The sequence below is a fragment of the Xenopus tropicalis genome, chromosome 8 (genome assembly GCF_000004195.4).
Source record: "Xenopus tropicalis strain Nigerian chromosome 8, UCB_Xtro_10.0, whole genome shotgun sequence".
Classification (NCBI taxonomy): Eukaryota; Metazoa; Chordata; class Amphibia; order Anura; family Pipidae; genus Xenopus; species Xenopus tropicalis.
The window spans coordinates 95271529-95293155 of NC_030684.2; the positions used below are offsets into that span (position 1 = coordinate 95271529).

The 21627-nt window shown below is 38.5% G+C and overlaps 1 protein-coding gene across 4 annotated transcripts in view; it reads left to right on the forward strand.

The window, feature by feature from the left end:
• Positions 1-9550: 9550 nt before the first annotated feature.
• samd4a (sterile alpha motif domain containing 4A) overlaps positions 9551-21627 on the forward strand; it is a 99023-nt gene continuing 86946 nt past the window's right edge. Inside the window, exons 1-2 of one of the 4 annotated variants that reach the window (NM_001079112.1) lie at positions 9551-9609; positions 11918-12400. In NM_001079112.1, coding sequence (NP_001072580.1) covers positions 12205-12400 — 196 coding nt within the window. In that variant the 5' untranslated portion in view covers positions 9551-9609; positions 11918-12204. Of the gene's footprint in view, positions 9610-10293; positions 10637-11120; positions 11357-11917; positions 12401-21627 lie in introns of those variants that run through there. The other 3 variants (XM_012968628.3, XM_012968630.3, XM_012968629.3) reach the window with 3 other exon arrangements.

Here is a 21627-nt window from a genome sequence, read left to right on the forward strand (position 1 = left end):
ATCTGGAGAGAGGACATACCCTACCCTCAAATACAGTTTAATTCAAATATTATTTCATCAGATTTTTCTACTGTTTCTATACCTAAATAAAAACTTCTTACATATGTTATTTTAAGACAGGTCACCAAGGGTATTGTCATTGTAGTGGCCAGTCAGGACCCCCATCAGAAACCCACATCTTTCAGTTCCTCATACAAGTATATGATTGGTGACCCAATAATATAGGAAATATAATTGTATTAGAACCTAGTTATGTCATAGCTTCCTAAAGTTGTGCCACCTGTACCCCACTGATGGCTGCTCTGTTGTCAGTCACTGAAGAGCCTGTGAAGACAAAGGTCCTAGCTAAGTGTCCAGTAAAGGAGTCTGAAGGAGTTTGCTGGTATAAGAGACTTTTTTGTTTGAAGAAGAAAGAATGCTTGAAAATAATTTTCCCATTAAAGAACACATTGCTGTAATAAAACACATGTGAAATATCCCTGACTTTTATAAGGCTCCGGATTTGTAGCCTGAGGTGCCAGCCAGACAGGCAGCTGTTAGTTTCTTCATAGTGCTGGTCAGTTACAAAACCAAGAATCACAGTGTTCTGTTAATTTTTCTCTATGGACTCCAACTTCTCATTTCTCTTATATGTTATGTTAACCTTTTCAGTTAAAATATAGTCACTCAGTCACAACTAAATGTGAACAATCATGGCTTCATTATTACAATTAAATTATTCTTACCTGCTAAGACAAGATAATAATTTGCAGAAAATAACACTTTATAAATGTGATACATTTGAGATAAATAAAGATATATTAGTGATGGCAGTCATTATAGGGTACTAATTGTTACTACATAGAGCATATTGTTATTTATTAAATATTATTATTAAAATATTAAAATATTGTGAATATTGTAGTTGAGTGTAGTAGTACATTTATAAGCATATTTTTAAGTTTTAAAATCCTGGGCTTTTGCATTGTTCAAATACAAAAACAATCATATTTTTTTCCGCCCATAATGAACTACAAATTCCAGTATTTTACATTTTGCTACTGTTTGTGATATCGTTTACTGTTTGTGGAATAGCAGATGATTATTGGGTCATGTAACTCAAGGGCATATGGTGCATAATGGTGTGCCTCCTATAATAAATATTGCATGTACACAGACCTGCAGGGACAAGCCTTTAATTGATAGCATTGGCAACATAAATCATAACCTGCAAAACAGGGTACTATCAGATATCAGCACAGTAGTTAAGGTAGAAAAAGACCAACATCCATCACGTTCAAAGCCCAAATGGCCAGTGTGTCCTGTAAATATTAAATGTTCAAATGTCCAAAGTAGATGGCCAAAATACATGACCAACCAATCAAACCAGTTGATGAAAATGCAGGTAAATGTGCCCCATGTCAGCCTAGTTCCAATTTTGGCTGATAAACCAGAGATTAAATATATTTTAGTGCGGAATGAGGATCCTCGCAAGAAAGAAAAATGAATAAGAGCAGGGCTGAACAAATGGTCAATGTCTCCTGAAAAATGCTATTAGAGTTTAAATATAAAATGTTCTAACATCTAAAGTAAGTGGCCAAAATACATGGCCAACCAATCAGACAACTTGATGAAAATGCAGGGAAATCTCTCCCTGCACTAAGAATGGAATATAAATAGGAGAGGGCCTGAATAAAAAGATAAGTAATATAAATTAACAATAACATTGTAGCTTTTTTTGACTGTTGGGTCTGTGATCCCCATTTAAAACCGAAAGTGAGGCAGAAAAAGAAAGCAAATAAATCAATATATAAAAAAAAATAATAATAATAAAAAATAAAGACAAACTGAACACTGTCACTGTTCAGAGATGCAATATAGAAAACTGCTTCTGGGGTTGCCCATAAGAAAGCCTGTCCAATTTCTGATTTATGAGTGCTAGCAGCAGGTTCTCAGGCCTCAGGTTATAGGTGATTTGTGAGGTAAATATGTTTAGAAATCGAGATTTGAGTAGAAGATGAACACTTTATTGTGGTTCGCCAAAGCAAAATGTACCAGAACAGAGGTTAAATTAAGTGAAGTTCTAGAGGACTATGTACTAAATCTGTAACCATGGCTAGAGCTATTTGGTAGAATAGTAAGCAGTAGTCTAGGGGGCTGATTTACTAATCCACGAATCCGAATGGGAAAAATTCGAATTGGAAAATGAACATTTTGCAACTTTTTCGTATTTTTTGCGACTTTTTCGTAGCCGTTACGACTTGCGCGAATTGTTGCGACTTTTTCATAGCCATTACAAATTTCTTGAATTGTCGCGACTTTTTCATAGCCATTATGACTTTCGTGAATTGTCGCGACTTTTTCATAGCCATTACGACTTTCGCGAATTGTCGTGACTTTTTCGTATTGAGCGCTCGGAAAAGTCGCAAAATACTGATCATTACGAAAAAAACACATTCGGACGCTTTTCGGACGTTCGTGGATTAGTAAATGTGCCCCCTGTTATCACTATAGTGGTCCTCCAGTCTGGGAGGTACAGGCCTTTTCTGCTTACCCTCTCCTGTTTTCTTCATTTTACTAACTGGAACTGTTACCTGTGGGTGTATTTCACATGACTTCTTGGACAAGGTGGAGTGGTTACCTATTTGTAAAGCATCTGGGTGATCCCGGAGTTTAGCTGACTCACTTTGGACTAAGAGCCTACCAAAAAAAAACCTGCAGAAGTGAACTAGGGGTTGTTTTCAAAGGGAGACCAATGTCTTATTCATATTTAAAGCATTCCCTGGGCAAGACTGGCACACAAGGCTTAGGTCCTGGTTCCAAAAGTCAACTGGTAAACCAACTATATTACAGTGCTTATAAGATAAAAAGGGTAGAAACAGGGCAAGTGGGTAAAAAGTTCATCTTTGGAATATCTTTCTGTCTGTCCTATCACTGCTCTAAACCTGATAATAGCTGCATAATAAAGTCCCTGTAAAGGGAAGAAGCACTGCTGGGGAGCGAAAAAAGAGCATCACAGAACAAAGCATTTAAATGCTTCTTGATCACAATAGAATAGTTGCCTTGACCCTTGCTATTCTATGGTGGCTGAACTGGGGGTTGCATTGGAAATATAAACAGAAAGAAATTAGCACAACCAATTGTAGGTGAATAGAATTAAAACCCAAAAGCATTCTTTGATGTAACAGCTATTTCCTATGAACTACAGTACTACAGCCTCACAAATAATGAGTGGAGAAATGATGCAGGCCAAGCAAGAAAGATATTTCCTCTCTGCAAGCAATTTTTTGTTCATGCATAGTTTATAAATGTTTTGAAAACATACAGTCAATGTCAATTGAAAAGAGACAGCAATTTATAGTTTTTGCCCAGCGTGCAAGGTAAGGCTACTGCCGTACCAGGTGTGTTTTCGGCCTGCGGATAAACATTAATATATGAATTATGCTTTGGTTTTAGCACAACAATACATAGGGTGCTTTGTTTAATGCTACTTGAAGATGCTAGTACTACCACCCATAGATACCTACTTCTCCTTTCCCATTACCTGCTGTAGATTCTTTCCCCTGTTATGATGTTTTTAAACAGGTAACAGTATATGCTACGTGCTTATTGATTGCTGTGAGTTACTGCTCCTGGTATTTATTGGTTATAACAAAATGGAGTTGACAAAGGCCCCTCCTTAGACATATAAGGCACACCATGAGTTTTTTCATGTTTTATTTATTCATTTATATTTAACACAACATATCATATTATTATATATAATTAGTATTGTTATTTGTGAACAGGTCCTGCATTTAACAGATACATTTTTTCTGATAAAATCCATGTAAAATATCATTACTGTAGAGGAACCAGAAAGCAAAGAAACCAGTCCTCTCAGCATTCTTTTCAGATAAGCTAAAGTAATACCTTGGAGTTGTTTGCCTCCATTGACTTGCAATAGCACACAGAGATGGTGGATCAGATGATGCATTTACAATGTATAGGGATTGGGAGCAAATGTGCAAGGGAGAATGCAAATAATACTGTGATTACAGAGAGCTGGACTATTGCATCCTCAAGCCAACTTCCTTTAAAGCAAGGATAAAAATATAGCAGTAATCCCCAACCAGTGGCTCAGGTACAACATGTTGCTCACCAACCCCTTGGATGTTGCTCCCAGTGGCCTCAAAGCAGGTGCTTACTTTTGAATTCTTGGCTTGGAGGCAGGTTTTGGTAGCATAAAACCAGTTGTACTGCCAAACAGAGCCTCCTGTAGTTTGCCAATCACAGCCCTTATTTGGCACCCTCATGAACATTTTCCATGCTTGTGTTGCTCCCAAACTCTTTTTACATCTGAGTGTGGCTCACGGGTAAAAAAAGGTTGGGGATCCCTGATATATGGGCTGACCCATGCAGTATTTCGACCAATTAGGCTGCAGGAATGGACAGATATTATATGAGTGCCTATGCTTTTGTGTTGCTACTTTTGTATTGTTCTGTTTGTCCGGACCAACGTTTTTAACAACAAGGAGTTGTAAAGCTGTGGCTTCTCTTTGCTTGCCTTTGGCAAACCAACAAATATTTTCTGTCAGGACAAATAATATTCATTTGACCAGGATTATCATTCTGCCACACGTGTCCAAATGGTCAGACAAAATTGGCAAAATTGACCCACCAATTCTGGGTATGTCTGGCCATCTTTAACATGTATAACCAGAATACAAGATATTTCTTAATGTAAATAAAATGTAAATAAATAAAACTTACCACACTAAAAATTATGGAATATCCCTTTAAGTATTTTGACACTTGCTTCCCAGTTTAAGAAGCTTAGTTTATACAGGATTCTGTTTCAGGATGTAATAACCTGACAAAGACAAACATGGTGTTTGTTTTCTCAAGATCAAATATTCAAATATCATTCATTTCTAGGTTTATGTGAAACTAAACGACATGGCTAATAACTTCCCAATACAATGCTATAAGTATTGAAATGTTATATGACATTTTGATATACCCATTAACTTTAGATTGAAAAGGGCAGCTTAGAACAACCAGCTGCCACACTAAAGGTTTTAATATGCCAAAATTACTTGTACAGGTATTGGTAAATATCAGCCTATCTAAGAATGTTTTTAGTTATTGGTTTTAGGACTTTTATATAATTTAGTGCAATTTTATGAATCTTTTGGGTTTACACTACATCGTGCCTGTGTGATCAAACATTGTTGAAAAGGCAGAGAGATATTTACATTCTTCTGTTTATCCCTTATGTTTACACAAAAAGAATGACTGACACCCCTCATACAATGTGTACCTGTTGGTTTTATAAGGGCAATTTTTTTAAATTTAAGCCACCAAGCTGATATTGTGTTTTTCAGGTATGGGACAATGAATGTATTGACATTTATACATTTTTAATTTCCCACAAATGTATCTTAGCTCTTTTTTATATAACTTATGTGTATATATTCACAAATAACCAATGATTTTTTTTTAATATTACGGAGTTGACTACCCTACACTTCATAACCACACAAAGAATGGAATAGGTATAAAACCTTTTGATAGAGAGAATTTGTGTGAAAAAATGAATCTTCTACCTAAAATACTAAATACTAAAAATCAGACCCCAGAATGTTTAGCAAGCCATTAATGAGGCCTAATCCACTTTTAATTAAAAGCTTGTGAAAAGAGCAGATGTGAAAAATAACTGCAACAAAACTCGCTTTCTTTTTGAGCTCTAGATTATTTAAGAAATAATGCATATAGAATATTCCCATACGAAAGGAAATAAATAGATAAAGTTGTTGAAGACAATTCCCATTGACTTCTATTGAACCTAGCCAGCTTTTTCTGGCAATGTTTTGTGGATTTTTTCTTTAAAAAATCTTAGCTAATTGTGGTTCTTAAGAATATTCTCAAATCTATTTAAAGGAGAATGCAAGTCAAAATTTAAAAAGCATACTGCCCAATAGTCCCCCTATTGTTTAGTAAAAACGCCACACTTTTGGCTCACCTAACCAAATATTTACTCAGTCACACTCACATTTTCTAGAACAGGCAGTCATCTCTAAAAAGGTAATCTCCCTTTCTTTCCCTCCTTGCTTCATACTGCACATGTGTTTCATTCCCTCCCCTCTGCCAGATCCGCTTCTGATTGGCTGGTGGGCATGTGTAGCTCAGAACAGGAGACAGGATCAAGTTACACACATGTTAAGAGAATAGGAAGGCTGCCGCTGGCACCTACAGGAAGGGGAGAGAGATTTCAGTGATGTCACTGTAGTCTTCACACTGCTGTAGGCTGCCAGCACCATATCTCAGAGAAGCAAGCAGGGATCTGGGAATTTAGATATGCAGTAAGTACTAGAAAAGAATGCCTTTAGACTTACTTTTAATTTATATTAACCTTTTATTGTCCTTTAAGGTCGCCTTTTCAACGCATTTTTTCTCGAATCGTGAAAACAACACAAACTCATATTTTGATAAATTAGCTTCCAAAAGAAATGCTTGAATATAGTGTTAATTTTGGAGAATAAATGTAACCGTGGTCCCCTACCCTTTAACCACTCACTTAGTGCCATGTTGGTCATCCAAATAAAGAATCCCCTTCCTTCCCTAAAAGCACCAACTACATAACTTTTTTTGGGATAGGTGCCCTTACAAACACTGGCTTGTTCTTTATATTTAGGACAGCCCAAGTCTGAGCCAAATAGTAGTCTCTCTTCCATTACCATGCCAAAACCATCTGCTTTATCAACTAGATAAATTCTACTTCTCTGTAGTTAATCCTAACCATTTATGCAGGACATGCTGCTACAAAGACAGTCCGTCTTCTCCTAAAGAAACATAGGACAGAAGTACCAAATTAAACATGTAAGTTGTTAGTACCCCAGTGCAAAAATATATAACATGTATGCTTTGTACAATGATCTCTTCCATATCTGTTCTGTGCTTGAAGTCTGACGGTGATTGAAGATACCATGATAATTAAGTACATCTTCTACATCTTCACTGATACATGAGCTGTGTTTTATTTATTTGTTCATTTATTTATTTTTTGGTATTCAAGTGCCCAGTGGGCAGCTGGTGCAAGGGATTTTTCTGAAAATGATATCACCAACCCCTTGGATGTTGCTGCCTGTGTCCTCAAAACAGGTGGTAATTTTTGAAACTTTGGTAAGGAGACAAGTTTTGATTGCTTAAAAACTAAGTATAATGCCAAACAGAGTCTTCTGTAGGCTGCCAGTCCGCATAAGGGCTATTAAGTAGCCAATTATATCTCTTATTGGTACACCCAGAAAACTTTTTCATGCTTGTGCTAAAGGAACTGCTGCTAAGCTATATATCAACATATGTATCATATTATCCAGAAAGAGAGCAAACAAGCTTACTGGGCAGCTACTGTGTATTATTTGAAAAGATACATTTTTGAATGTGCCCCTTTAATTACAAATTATCTATGATTTAAAAGTTATTTGTAAGTATTATTCGAACTGAACACAGCATTTGTCTTTCCCTTGCTAGTCTATACATTTATTGCTGTTTCTGACTACTGAAACAGTGTAGCAGAAGACAGCTCTCTGTCAGCCCAGGATCAAATTCCTATCATTTCTGATAATCAGCAGGATTTTACTATACTGTTTCAATAGTTAGAAACAGCAGTGAGTCCAGAGAATAGCAAGCCATAGAAAGGCACTTCTTTCAACAGCACTTACATTTAGAAATAACTGTAAAATGACTACACATGTGCAATGAATGTATATCTAAGCTACTTGTTGGCTACAAATATACAGAATGCTGATCATTTACTGATAATTTCCTCTACTTGTGTTTTAGCAGAGGCAATTTTCTATGGCAGGGTATTTTCTGGTATTTAGTAGCCATGACAGGTAGCTGCTACTAAGTAACCCCAAAGTACTTGCACCTGGGGCAATAGTTATGAAGTGTTGTTGGCCACAAGGCAACCATGTATTTAATGCCTGATACAAAATTGCATTTATTTAAATGTTATTGTTGTAATGATTTAATGATCTATTGTTGTATTGTATTAATGTACAGTACTATGCACACAAATAAGCACTACATAGATAAAAATTTACATAGTGCTGCCAAACACAGGCAACATCACGTCAGATGAGTTAGGGTTCATGTGGCTCTGGCCTAATTAATACTAGTGCCAAACATCTTTACCTAAGGGCACATGGGAAGATTAGTTGCCTGCGATAAATCTTCGCTATTGAGGGCGACTAATCTTCCTGGTATGCCATCCCACTGGCAAGAATGTAAATCGCTGGGGGGAAGCATACGTGCCGCTTCGGTTTCCCAAAGTTGCCCAAAGTTACCCCGCAAGGAAACTTCAGGCGGCTTTGGAAAACCGAAGAAACGTGTGTCATCCCACCGGCTATTTACATTCTTGCCGATGGGGTGGCATATCAGGGAGATAACTTACCCGCAATAGCAAAGATTTATCATGGCCACTCATCTCCCCATGTGCCACTGCCGTAAAGCTGTCCATACATGTAACAATCTGACTAAGGGTGAAGACACAAAGAGCAACTAGTAGCAGCTACTTTTTCACAGCTACTAAATGCCAAAAAAATACCCTGCCGTAGGCAATACTGAGAATTGCCTCTGCTAAAATACACATAGAGACAATTATCAGTAAATGATCAGCATTGTTTATTTTTAAATCGCCGGTGGGATGGCGCCGCCACGTATGCCATCCCACCGGCGTTTTACATGTTCGCCGGTGGGATGTCATATCGGGGAGATTAGTCGCCCGCAACAAGGGAGATTTTTCATGGGCTTTTCATGGGCGACTAATCTCCCCTTGTACCAGAGCCCTAAGGGTGAAAACACATGGAGCTACTACAAGCAGCTACTTGCCCTGGCTACTAAAATAGACCATGGTGATCAATTGCTGGCAATTGTCTCTACGTGTGTTTTACCAGAGGCAATTCCCAGTATAAATTAGCCATGACAAGTAACTTCAACTAACTAAAGGTGCCCATACACATGAAGATCCGCCCACTTGGCAAGGTCGCCAAGCGAGCGGATCTTCTCCCGATATCCCCACCTACTGGTGGGCGTTATTGGGGAACATGTAGGCTAATTCGATCGTTTGGCCCTGGGGCCATCCCACCAGCAAGACTGTATATCGCCAGTGGGATGGCATACGTGTCGCTATGATTTCCAAAAGTCACCTGAAGTTGCCTTGAGAGGAAATCGTAGCAACGTGTATGCCATCCCACTGGTGGGATGGCATTGTGGGGAGATTAGCGGCAAGGAAAAGAAATCTCCTCGTCTGCCACTGCCCTAAATGTGTTCAGGGTATGCACTTTATCCACCATGTATACTGTACCAATTTCTGCTGTTTTTAATTTGGAAGAATAAATGTGTATGGTTTTAGAGACTAAGGGTGGGGACTGAATTAGTCACTTTCGTTTTAAATTTGAAACTCCCTAAAAGCCTTCTTTAGTGTAAACAGCATGATATGCTCCTCTAAGATCTATGTATTGGTACTGGTCCTTGCCATCAAATTGCAGGGACATCCATCAATAGAGACAAGCTGAGGCACTCTAACAAGCCACATCTCTACCCTGGCCAGTAAATCCACTGACATATTCCACCTATAGGCAACAGGTGATTGTTTGCTTTCTCTTTTATAAAATCCTAGCAAAAAAACCTAACTTTGTGTAATACCCATCCTATGCAATTCCCTCTCTGGCATCCGGAGTATTTAATGGACATGAAAACACCCAAACCAAATGTTGGTGGTAAGCGACTTCCCCATTAGCAATTTTCAGTGGTAACATAACTGCGACACATGCCCATCCAGTTCATCTATTTTGTTCAAATAACCGCTGCTGGATGATGATCCAGAGTGAGGCAGAAAACCCCAACTGCAGCGATCTCCAGTTCTCCTCAGAGGGCGAGTTTGCTGCACACAGCAGAAAGTAAAAGCGCCAGAGTCAGCGCACAGAGAAAAGTATATTTCAGTACTGCTGCTTTGATTTTTGCCCCTATTCACTTGGTACTTTTTCGGATTTCAGCACCACGCTGTTAAGTTCTGCAAACTTCCCTATATGCCCCTTCCCCATAAGTGGTTGCGCTTTATTAACTAAACATTAACGATATGTGCGACGAAGACAAATTCTTCATTCACTTTGGCCGGGCGAGGGGTGACATAATGAAAAACTCTTTTCCAGCCCTAAATAAGAGAAAGTATGAGTAATTTTTAGTGAGCTGAGGGGTGGGCAGCACGGTAACACTTCACTTGCCCTTAACCCACCCCACCCAGTGTCCTCTGCGGTTTCCCCTCCCAGTGCCTGACAAGGCCGCCGCCGCAGCAGCAGCAGAAGGAATGCGAAGCGCTCCTCCCCAGTGATCCCTTCTCTATTTTGGTGCCTCTCCCCTCCTTCCCCCTCCGTGTCTCTCGCTGCTGAGCCCATGACGTAATGGTTTATGTTAATGATTAGCATGTGGGAAGCCTGGGCTGGCGCTTCCCAGCCTTACTGTGCGCTTGTGTGTGTGTGCGCGGCTCGGGGGGACAGATGCTGCAACTCAACATGGCAAAGCCCAGGGAGGAAGAGCAACAGCTCGTCTAGTTTGGCCGAACGGTGGCAGCGGCACATGAGCAGGAAGAGCAGCCAGCATGCGTGTGGGGAAGGTAAAGCTAAGCCTGGTAATGGGAGGGAGCCGCAGCCGCTGGTGCGGAGCTTTGTGGGAATTGTGCCTGCTGCTACTGCCTTATTGACTTTTCTCACTTTCGTGCAGCTGCCCTCCACTGCAGTGTGCCTGGGTACAACAAGCGCTGCAGATGCCTTTCGGCTACAAGTCCCGGGATATTCTCAGCGCTCGGGAGATGATAGGGTTTGCGGAGAACATTAGTTCAGCAGCAGCAGCAGCAGCATGGAGTTGTAGCGCAGTCACCGAGGATAGACAATTGGACACATCTTGTGTATAAAGTGTGGGAGTTACTTGCAGCCTTAGATACATGAAAATGCAGTGGGGAACTGGTATTTGATTCATGCTTACTCACATGGGGATGGGTGGACTCACAATTTCTATTTCTATGGAAAGCTCTCAAGTACATCTTGCCTGGAGGCAGCTAGTGAAACGGAAGGATGTCAGTTGTTGCTGCACCACTTTGGGCATCACACAGCAGTGAATGATACTGCCTATTCCCAAAAAGTGCTGCAGCAACATTCACACTTCATAGTGTATTGTCATCTGAATTTCCCCCTCTCCCTGGAGCTGTTGTAGTCAAACACAGAAAATCTTTGGCTTTTCAGCTGTTCTTGAAGTAGAAGTCCCTACACATACTGTCAAGGGATTCTGGGATGTGTAGTCCAACAACAACTGCAAGGCTGGGCCCCTCTAGCTTCAGGTTTGTTTATCTAGTCCTAAGTATAAAAAAACAAGAAAACATTTTCTATGCAGTAATTTTCAGGTGTTAATAGCATAGCTAATTTACATATATAAAGGCACGGCATGGATTACTATATTTAATGTGTATTAATACGAGTAGTTTGTCTGATCCTGCTTATTGGCAGAGACCTCTGAATCCATGTGGTATTAAACAGATGCTGACTGCTAAAACTAGGATTTCTCTACAAGATATCACTTTAAATCCCAATTTCATAATACCATTGTCCTGAGATTTTTAGTGGTACCTGCCCTGTGTGTGAATAAATTATGGTTTATTGGTCACATAGATAAATCTGATTTAATCACTGCACCAAAAAAAGGAAAAGTTTAACCAGTCTGTTATACCCACTGCCTGTCTCATGCCCTCTGTCTTGTCTTTTTACATTAGAGCAATGTTTATAAACCTGCAGAGAGAGGTTGGCTTTCTTTGCTATTATTAAGGGTGGTATTGCATTGAGTCACTGGTTATTCTTGTGGTGTGTCACAGTGGTTTCTTTTTTCCTTTCTTTTATTTTTGCAGTTGTGAGCATTGCTTTGGAATGCGGGTGTGGAGGGTCTGGGAAGCAAACCAGGGGACTGGAGATCTGGAACAGCATTACTAAAGTAACGGCAGTCCATACTACAAATACAAAAATGTTTTCGGCAGAAGAAAAAGCTATACATTAATTGTACTATTGTGATCTCTATCGAAGAGCCCCCAGTAAAGGAAAAGAAAAGAAAAGAAAAAGGAAAAAGCTGTAATATAATCGATATACACACTGGTGATAGTAAAACTTTTCCTTGGATTCTGAAAATCTCCCCAAAATCATGATGTTTCGAGACCAAGTGGGAATGCTTTCTGGATGGTTTAAAGGTTGGAACGAGTGTGAGCAGACTGTTGCTCTTCTATCTCTCCTGAAAAGGGTAAGCAGGACCCAAGCCAGATTCCTACAGATCTGCCTGGAGCATTCTCTGGTTGATTGTACAGAACTGCACATACTTGAAGGAGAAGCCAACAATCCTGGTAAGTTTTGTGTGACACTTTTGACATTTTGTTAATAGAAGAGGTTGGCAGATGTAATTCTCTAGTGATACAGTGATGGTTTTATATTTATATACTCTGCATTGCAGACCAGTTGGTTAAACCTTTTGCCTGTATTGCATTGCCTAGTAAATTTTCTAGCAAGTAGCAATGATAATGTTTAGTTCTAGGCTGCTCAGTAACCTTTGATCAAGTACATTTGTCTTTTTATTTATCAATTCTTTGCAAATTGAAGAAGAAAATGGATAGAAGGATTGGAAGGCAGCTTTCAATCTCATTTAAGGAACTACTGTTATGCCTCATGCATCCATGATAGGGTTAACTGCTTACAATTTGATTAGTTGACTTGTACCTTCGCAACTTTGTGGTAGCTCATTATTATTGATGCCTTTGGTCCTTGGAGAATTACATACCATTGTTCATCTGACCACACATCTCGGTAAGCAGCAGAATGCTCTCAGAGATTTGTTTGTAACACAGACAAGGCATCCCTTTTATAGTTTTTAATAAGCATTCCTCCACTCTTCCCATCCATTCACTGTTTCAACTACAGTAGCATGAATGATTGATTTTTTTTTCTTTCCCTCCCTCATGCAGTTTCCTGTGGAATATGTAAGTCAGGTCACGTAGAGTCTGGTTTTTCCAGGCTTTTTGGCAACGTGGCTAGTTTGTTTCAATCGTCATGCAGCATATATATATTATTAGTGTGTTAGACATGATTCTCTGCTGTGTATGTTTGAATGGCATAATAATATAATACCACAACTCTTTTAGCTCTTTAGCTTGTGTCATTTGGAATTTCCCTTATTGCAGATTTGTGAAATAGCTGCAATTTCTGTGCACAGAGCACTTATACTAAGGCCTTTCATATTTATATGGCACTGTATGCATAGTTAAATATATATATATATATATATATATATATATATATATTTATATTTAACTAATTACATTTTTTCATAAGGTAGTATTACTATAGACACACATATAAAAAGGCATAGTTTGAACATTAGAAAAGTCTATCAGTTGTATTCTGTGATAGGTGAAATTCTATAGGCCTGATTGCCGCAGGATACGCAACAGAGCCCCCAGTGTTTAAGCTGGTGAAGAATGCAGGGTCCTTCTCCAGCTGTTCTATATTAGAGTTCAGAGCCTTCAAGATCTGGCAGCTGTTTTATATGAGCTAGTCTGCTAGATCCACACTGTACTTCTACTACTGGGTTATTAAGCCAGCAAAATGAAAAGTTTTACTGCTGAGCTTAACAAAAGTATATGTATGCATTTGAAGGGTGACAGTGCACATAAGCCAAATGATCAATACAATGGCCTGCTTTTCAGAAACATCCTACTTTTAGGTTTTTAGGAATGACACAGTCTGCTTTTTGGGACTCATAAATACAGATATCGGACCCCTTATCTGGAAACACATTATCCAGAAAGTTTCGAATAACGGGAAGGCCATCTCCCATAGACTCCATTTTAATAAAATAATTCACATTTTTAAAAATGGTTTCCTTTTTTTTGTAGTAATAAAACAGTACCTTGTAATTGATCCCAACTAATATATAATTAATCCTTATTGGAGCCAAAACAATCCTATTGGGTTTAATTACTCTTTAAATATTTTTTTTAGTAGACTTAAGGTAGGAGATCCAAATTACGGAAAGATCCCTTATCTGGAAAACCACAGGTCCCAAGCATTCTGGATAATGGGTCCCATACCTGTATCTGTGTTTTTCAAAGGGAAACAAGTGAAAAATGTTTTGTGGGGCTTAGGGATACCAGCAAGGGAGTGTATTTTACTCCAGTGCTGTAAGTTGGAGGCCCACGGGCCAAATGCTACAACAACCGCATGTGTAATTACTGTAATCCAGCTTTTGAGCACTGCTATAATCTATAAATCTGAGACAAGAATAAAGGTGTCCATACACGTTAAGATTCGGTCACTTGGCGAGCGGATCTTCACCCGATATCCCCACCTACGGGTGGGCGATATCGGGGAGCGTGTAGCCTAATTCGATCGTTTGCCGATCACGGAATGATCTGTCAGAATGGCCCCTGACATACATGTCTAGATGGATTGCAACATGGTAGTAGACTGTCTGACTGATTTTGGGAATGTATGGCCATCTTAAGTTGGTTCATCGCTTTCTTTAGCGAATCTTATCTCATCTTGCACCTTTGTGCAAGCAGTGGTTTTGCTTGAAGGCTCAAGTCACAAATGGCATTTTCTATTTTGTTTTCAGCTTGAAATCCTCCTGTGTCATTGGTGTCAGGCGGATTTGTCTTAGAGGCAAAGACAAGAAGCGCGACCAGGTTTAGGCGTTTTCTGCTGGTGGTGAAACCACGATATATGCCTTGATCCTAAAACATAGGGAAAGAATTGCAACACAGTTGTTTTATAGGAATTCTTGATCTGATTAATCTAAACACAGTATAGATGATCTCTTCTTTTGCTATTATTTCTAATGCAAAAAAATGTATCATTTACAAAGAAAGTCCATTTCATTGCTTTACACAACTGTCTGTTCATGATAGTAGGGGTGGAATATAAGAAACTAGGTAGGCTATGCACACCAAGTTGGAACTTATGTTCTTAAGGCCCTTGTCACACGTGGTCCCAGTGGTTAATCTCCCCTCCCGTGGGCAATGAAACACCCAACAATTCCTTCCCCTTCACATTAGTTGGAATCGCTGCATGGAAAACAGTCTTTTTGGCAGTCCCAGGTAATTGTCCCAAAATGCAGAAGTAGGCTTTTTTAAGCAATTGCCTTATTGCAATTGTCACATATAATTTGTTTCTCACGGGCTAATTCCAAATAATTTGAAGGTGCAGGTTTTGTTGGGTGCTTCTATGTCCATGGGAGAGAAGATTTCTCTCCTGGCGATAAATCGCCCCATGTGTCAGCACCCTTAAGGAGATCTAAACCTGAAAAATATGATATAACATTGCTCAGAGTGTTTTTCACTTTTTCTATTTCAGATTCGATTTCTGTTTTTAGTTGTTTCTGTTTTAGTCGCCCGCAACAAGGGAGATTTGTCGCGGGCAACTAATCTCCCTTTCTACTGCGGCCCTAAGAAATCGAATGTTCAGCAGCCTGAAGAGCACTTAGGGCTCTGGCACACAGGGAGATTAGTCGCCGCTACAAATCTTCCTGGTCGCGGGCGACTAAACTCCCCGAAATGCCATCCCACCGGCAAAAATGTAAATCGCCGGTGGGATGGCAAACGCGGCGAAGTTTCCTCTCAAGGCAAATTCCGCAATTTCAGGGAAATTGCGGCGCCACATATGCCATCCCACCGGCGATTTACATTTTCGCCGGTGGGATGGCATTTTGGGGAGTTTAGTCGCCCGCGAACAGGGAGATTTGTCACGGGCGGTTAATCTCCCTGTGTGGCAGAGCCCTTAGTATGTGACATCATACAACTCTCTAAGCAGAGTAATAAAAAGTAACCACTTAGAGCATTTCTAATTAAGTATCCAGTCAACAAATGCTGATTCCATCTTGGAATGAACTTTTTTAGTGAAAGATTCTGGAAAAAATAATGTTTTTGTAATATGCTAGAGTTAAAAGTGGCTATACACAGGCAGATTTTAGCTGCCGATCTGGCTTCTTCGGTCCTAAAGCTTATCTGCTTTGTTAATCCAGTTTTTTAGTCAAAGCATTTTCTAGAGGCTTGGTCACTCGGACCCCAAAAAACACAAAACTTTATTATTAAGTGGACAGCTGCACAACAAAGCTTTAAAGGAACAGTAACACCAACATTTTTTTTTTACAGAATCCACCATTAAACTGCTGTTATAATTGGTACATCTTACCCCCTCTCACATTTTTTTACCCATAAATACACAAAATCAGCAAAATAACTCAGAAATCTAGCTCTTTTGTGATTTTCAAAAAAGGGGATTGGCTACTCCTGCTCTGAACCGGTCAGCTGAGCAGGCCTGACATCTTTGAAGTGGGAGATCTGGTTTAATCAGTCGTCTGCAGGATAATTTATGTTTGTAAGCTTTCACAATACTCCCCACAGCTGGCTAGAGCAACAAACATAAATTTTCATTGCAGATGCTGCTTGGAAAAAGTCTGATTGCTGAAGATAGGATGACTTCCGGTTTTGAGTAGGAGCGAGAAGGAAGAGGAATCTAGGCTATCTGTGCCTGATTTAGGTACTGTAGCAAAGCTGGTAAAAACCTTTTGTAATTCAGCCTAAAACATTTTAAAGGGTTAAGGGGGCTCTTTTTTTTACCTAGTATTCTAAAATTTCTAACTGTTCTATAAGGTTAATTATATTCTAAAAAAAAATCTGGTATTACTGGCCCTTTAAAAATGGCTGTTCACCCTCCACACACTTTTTGTCTTCAGATAGTATGCCAGAAATAAATACTTTTTTTTTTATTTTTAATTATTTTTTACTGTTTGACTAGAACTAAAGTTTTATTTTTTTGTTACCTCATGTCTCCCTGGAGAAGCTGGGGAGCTTCTAATTTGATACATGAGTTGATACATTTCTTATCTTTGGCTCTGCTGATCATCCCTGAATTTTATTATAGCAGCTGTAATTGATACAGTAGTTGCTAACTACAGCTGCTGCTGCTAAGAAATGTATAAACTATTAAATTATAACAGTTCAGAGGCTGCACCTGGATTATTGACCTGCCAATCTGCAACACCGAAGAGAGGAATGTTAAAGTTTAAATTCAATTTACAAAAAATAAAAAAGTTGAAAAATAAAAAATAGAAGATGTTTGAAAAAAAAATCTTTATTTCTGATATACCAACTAAACTGAAAAAAGTGTGTTAAAGGTGAAATACTTAAGCCCTTAAAGGGACAGTAACACCAAAAAATGAAAGTGTATAAAAGTAATTACTATATATTGTAATGCTGCCCTGTACTGGTACAACTGGTGTGTTTTCCTTAGAAAGACTACTATAGTTTATATAAACAAAGCTTCTGTGTAGCCACGGGGGCAGCCATTTACAGGAGAAAAGGCACAGGTTACTTAGCAGATAACAGATAAAACCTCATTATATTGTACAAAGCTTATCTGTTATCTGCTATGTGCCTGTGCCTTTTCTCCTTTTTCCCAGCTTCAATGTGTTGACATAGCAGCTCATTTATATAAACTATAGTAGCGCTTCTGTTGCAAACTTACCAGTTTTACCAGTGCAGGGCAACTGTACATTATATTTTAATTACTTTAAAACACTTTCATTTTTTGGTGTTACTGTTCCTCAAAAGCTAAAATGACTAAATGACTAAGAAACTTCTTTTCCTACTTACATGTTATTTTAAGGGAAATAGTTACTTTTTCCATTCTACTAAAAAGTATAATGTTTTTAATGGAAATCTAGGATGTAAAATATTGTTACATAATATTCTGAAAAAGATCAGCCAGCGCATGAGCAGAAAATATCAGTGTCTATGTGTATACAGTCAGTATAAAAGTATTACAAGAGTACAACATTTCATTAATATTTTTCAACAAACATGTATTAGTATTTAATTAGTTGATATATATATATCCACACGTTCACACTGAATGTCAAGCTTTTGAAAGCACCGGTGCATTTTCTTGACGGGTGCATATTGCTGGAAAATGTGCTAGTGAGCATTTGTGATCAATCACCTGTCAAAAAAGTGCATTGGTAACTTCATGTGATTTTGAGTGTTTGTCCATTGTGTTACAAAATGCCTCGGTGATAAAATGCTTGAGACGGGTCTGGGTGCCATTGCCTTTGTAGATACCATTTAGGGCCGTGACACATGGGGAGATTAGTCGCGCTGTGACAAATCTCCATTGTCGCGGGCGATTCATTTCCCTGCAATGCCATCCGACCAGCTAGAATGTAAATCGCCAGTCGGATTGCATACGCGGCGCCGCGATTTGCCGAAGTGACATATTTTATATAGTGAACTTACTGCACCAGCCTAAAGTTTCAGCATTTCAATAGCAGCCATGATCCAGAACTTCAGACTTGTCACAGGGGTTCCCCATTTTGGAAAGTGCAGCACTCACATGCTCAGTTTGCTCTGGGCTCTGTTGGGAAGCTAAGCTTAGGGGTTGTCGCAAATTATCAAGCAGCATCTGTCATATAAGCTGATGCTGCAGGGCTAATTATTAAATTCTAACTGCACATGTTTCTGAGCTGCCATGTAGTAATTATCTATATTAATTGCTAATCTGCCTTACACTGTGACATTAATATTCTGTATATACAGTATATTGAGCATTGGGCCCTACACTCAGTAAGTGACAGCAGCACAGATCATATGCAGTGAATAAGCAGAAAAGAAGATGGGGAGCTACTGGGGCATATTTGAAGGCACAGATCTTCCCTGCTAAATGGCTGTGGTTGCCTAGGGCTGGTACAGAAGCCCAAAACATAATGTACAACATTCCTGCCCTACTTCTTTAGTTAGGCTTTAGTTCTCCTTTAACCAATGTAAGTCAGCACTTTTTGGAATTCAAATACTTCTAGCACAAGTTTGATGCATATTTATAGAACATTGTCCTGCTGGAAAATTTTTTCACACAAGTTTAAACCAAAGGGGATTGAATTCATCTGGAAGACAAAGTTGGTTCTGTGCAAGTCACCTATTCCTGAATGGGCAAAGTATCCCCCATGTGAATATTTCCACCCACCACTTTTCAGAGGACGTGGTCCTTTTTAGATCTCCTTGGTTTTGTTTTAGGTGACATTTGCTTGGATTATCCATTTTCTGTTCTGCTCTTCTAGCAACTTTCAGTGTAGCTGTAGTTTTGAGGTTGACTTGATTTTTCAGTAAATAGAAAATTAGGCCTCAAAGTGGTGCACTAAACTCCTTTTGACATTGTAAACAGCTGGAAAATATATTTGAATGCTTCTCTAGTAACAGAAACAATGATGATTAAGGGTAATGGCACACATGGTGTTTTGTCTCTTGTGGAAAATGTTACCTCCTCGAGGTCAACAAAAGCCCCAAAATATCTTTGTATGGTTGCACATATAAATAGCCTTATGTAAATCAGTCATATGGCATAAGTCTGCAAAAATGTCCCCAATGCCTTTTTATGTAATTAAGCAATAATTAATGTTTTACATGTGTTTATTTGAATAGGAATATAAAGGTATTTTTTGTGGAGTGTTTTGTGTATAAACCACAATTTAAGATAAATGTCAATTTTAATGCAAAAACTTCTTAAAGTGCTTAGATAATTTAAAAAAAAATAAATTATAAAATAAGTTCCTGGTGGTGAATTGTGCATGTGGGTTTGTAAAACAGGTACATATAGTCCACTCTGTGATGCCTGAATGTTAAGTGCAAATGTACATTTTACTGGATAGTGTGACTTTCTTGCAGATAATTTTCAGTTGTATTTCTAATACTAGAAGACATGTACATGGATTTGTCTGTCTTTGGATCATGCTTCTAATATCATTTTCAATTAGACAAACACAGATTCCTCCAAAGAACTGGTTTAATATTGAACAGTATTCTAACCATCATTTTGAATTTGAATTTGTTTATTCAGCCAAACATCCCATACTTTGTCTTGGATTTGGTGCACAATTCTATGCATTCCTACATTTCTAAGCACCACAATGCAGTCAGTTTGGGGAGTCAGAAATGTTTTAAGTGTTTCCTGATACAGGTGGTGTATTGCTGCCACACAGGTTGCTCCATGAAATGGACTCCAGCACACACAGCACTAGCACTGTGCCTGCAGAAAAGAGCCCCACTGTGCCACTAATGATCTCACCTGTTATTTTGCAGAGATATTTTTACATTCTGACCTGTTGTGACCCCTGGCACAAGACAAACTTGCCTACACACTGCGGGTGATATTTCTGCCCTGTGGCAAGATATATATATATATATATATATATATATATATATATATATATAATTTATTTAATAAATGAACTTATAATATAAAAAAATCTTAAAAGTGCTACTACGTAAAAGGAAACTTTTTATGAAGCATTTCTTGGTCTAATGGAGTGTTTCATACACAGAATTCTGTAATGCAAAAGTGAATTATCCGCTTTCCCAAAAGATCAGGTAAGGCTCACAAATATAAACCTCGCTAAACCCGTCCAACTGCATGCATTAAAGGAAGACATTTTAAAAAACTTAAATGCACAGGTTCTACTAGATTAAATTATTAAAGAAATTCAGACACCTTTAAATTAACACTATCATCGGATTCCCAGCATAGAATTTCCTTCTTGGTAGTAGCCAGTTGGTGCTGGGACTTGTATTACAGCAACAGAACTGCTAAAGGATCTACTACCATGCCTGCACAATTAAGAGGCCAAATTGTTATAAGGTTCTATGACCGTTTTGCAACCAAGAGCACAATGAAATGGCATAACTGCCCTATGACAGAATTATAATAATACATTAATAATACTAAAATACCATGATTTGTATTTAAGAAAGTATGTGCAAATGCCTAAAAGAGATACAAATGCCAGCATATCACAAATGGTGCTGATATTTAAAAATGTAATTATTAAATTGGCAACAGGCTTCTATTTTTCTTATATTGCACAATATGGTTGCTTGTAAAGCAACATACTAAACTTTGGATAAATCACTATAACAGATGTGGAGGCCCCTGCAGTTCCAGGCCAGATGATAAATCCATACATGCATCAGTGTAGATCACCAGTCCCTACATTGTATGAACCAACCAGTTAGCCCATGTATTGGCATCTTTAGTGTATTAATTAATTGCAAACAAACTGCTAGGTAGAATTAACTCCATAAGGGCATAATAAGACAGATAGGGCGATTAGTCGCTGTAATTTTTTAAATCGATTTGAAGCAACTAATCACCATGCTGAAAAGTCCTGGTGACTTGTACTGTGCGGTACATTTTGCATGCGGCGACTTGTATGTACTTGAAAGGAGGTGTCAAGGTGATTAGTCTCCATGACTAGATTTTTTAGTTGCTGCGATTGCAGGTTTTAAAATTTGTGGTGACTAATTGCCCTGTCTGTCTTCACCATAAAAGTGCCATTTCAAGCCAATTAAACGTATAAGATAAATATTTAGGAACCCAGTTTTTATATCAAAATTAAATATAACTGCATGGAACCGAAACGTTGGGACTAGATAAACCTCAAACATACAGAATTTACAAGTGTTTACAAACACTTAAATGTCAGAACTGTTGCTAGGCAACCAAGTGACATTCTGTAAAGCCCAAACACATTGCA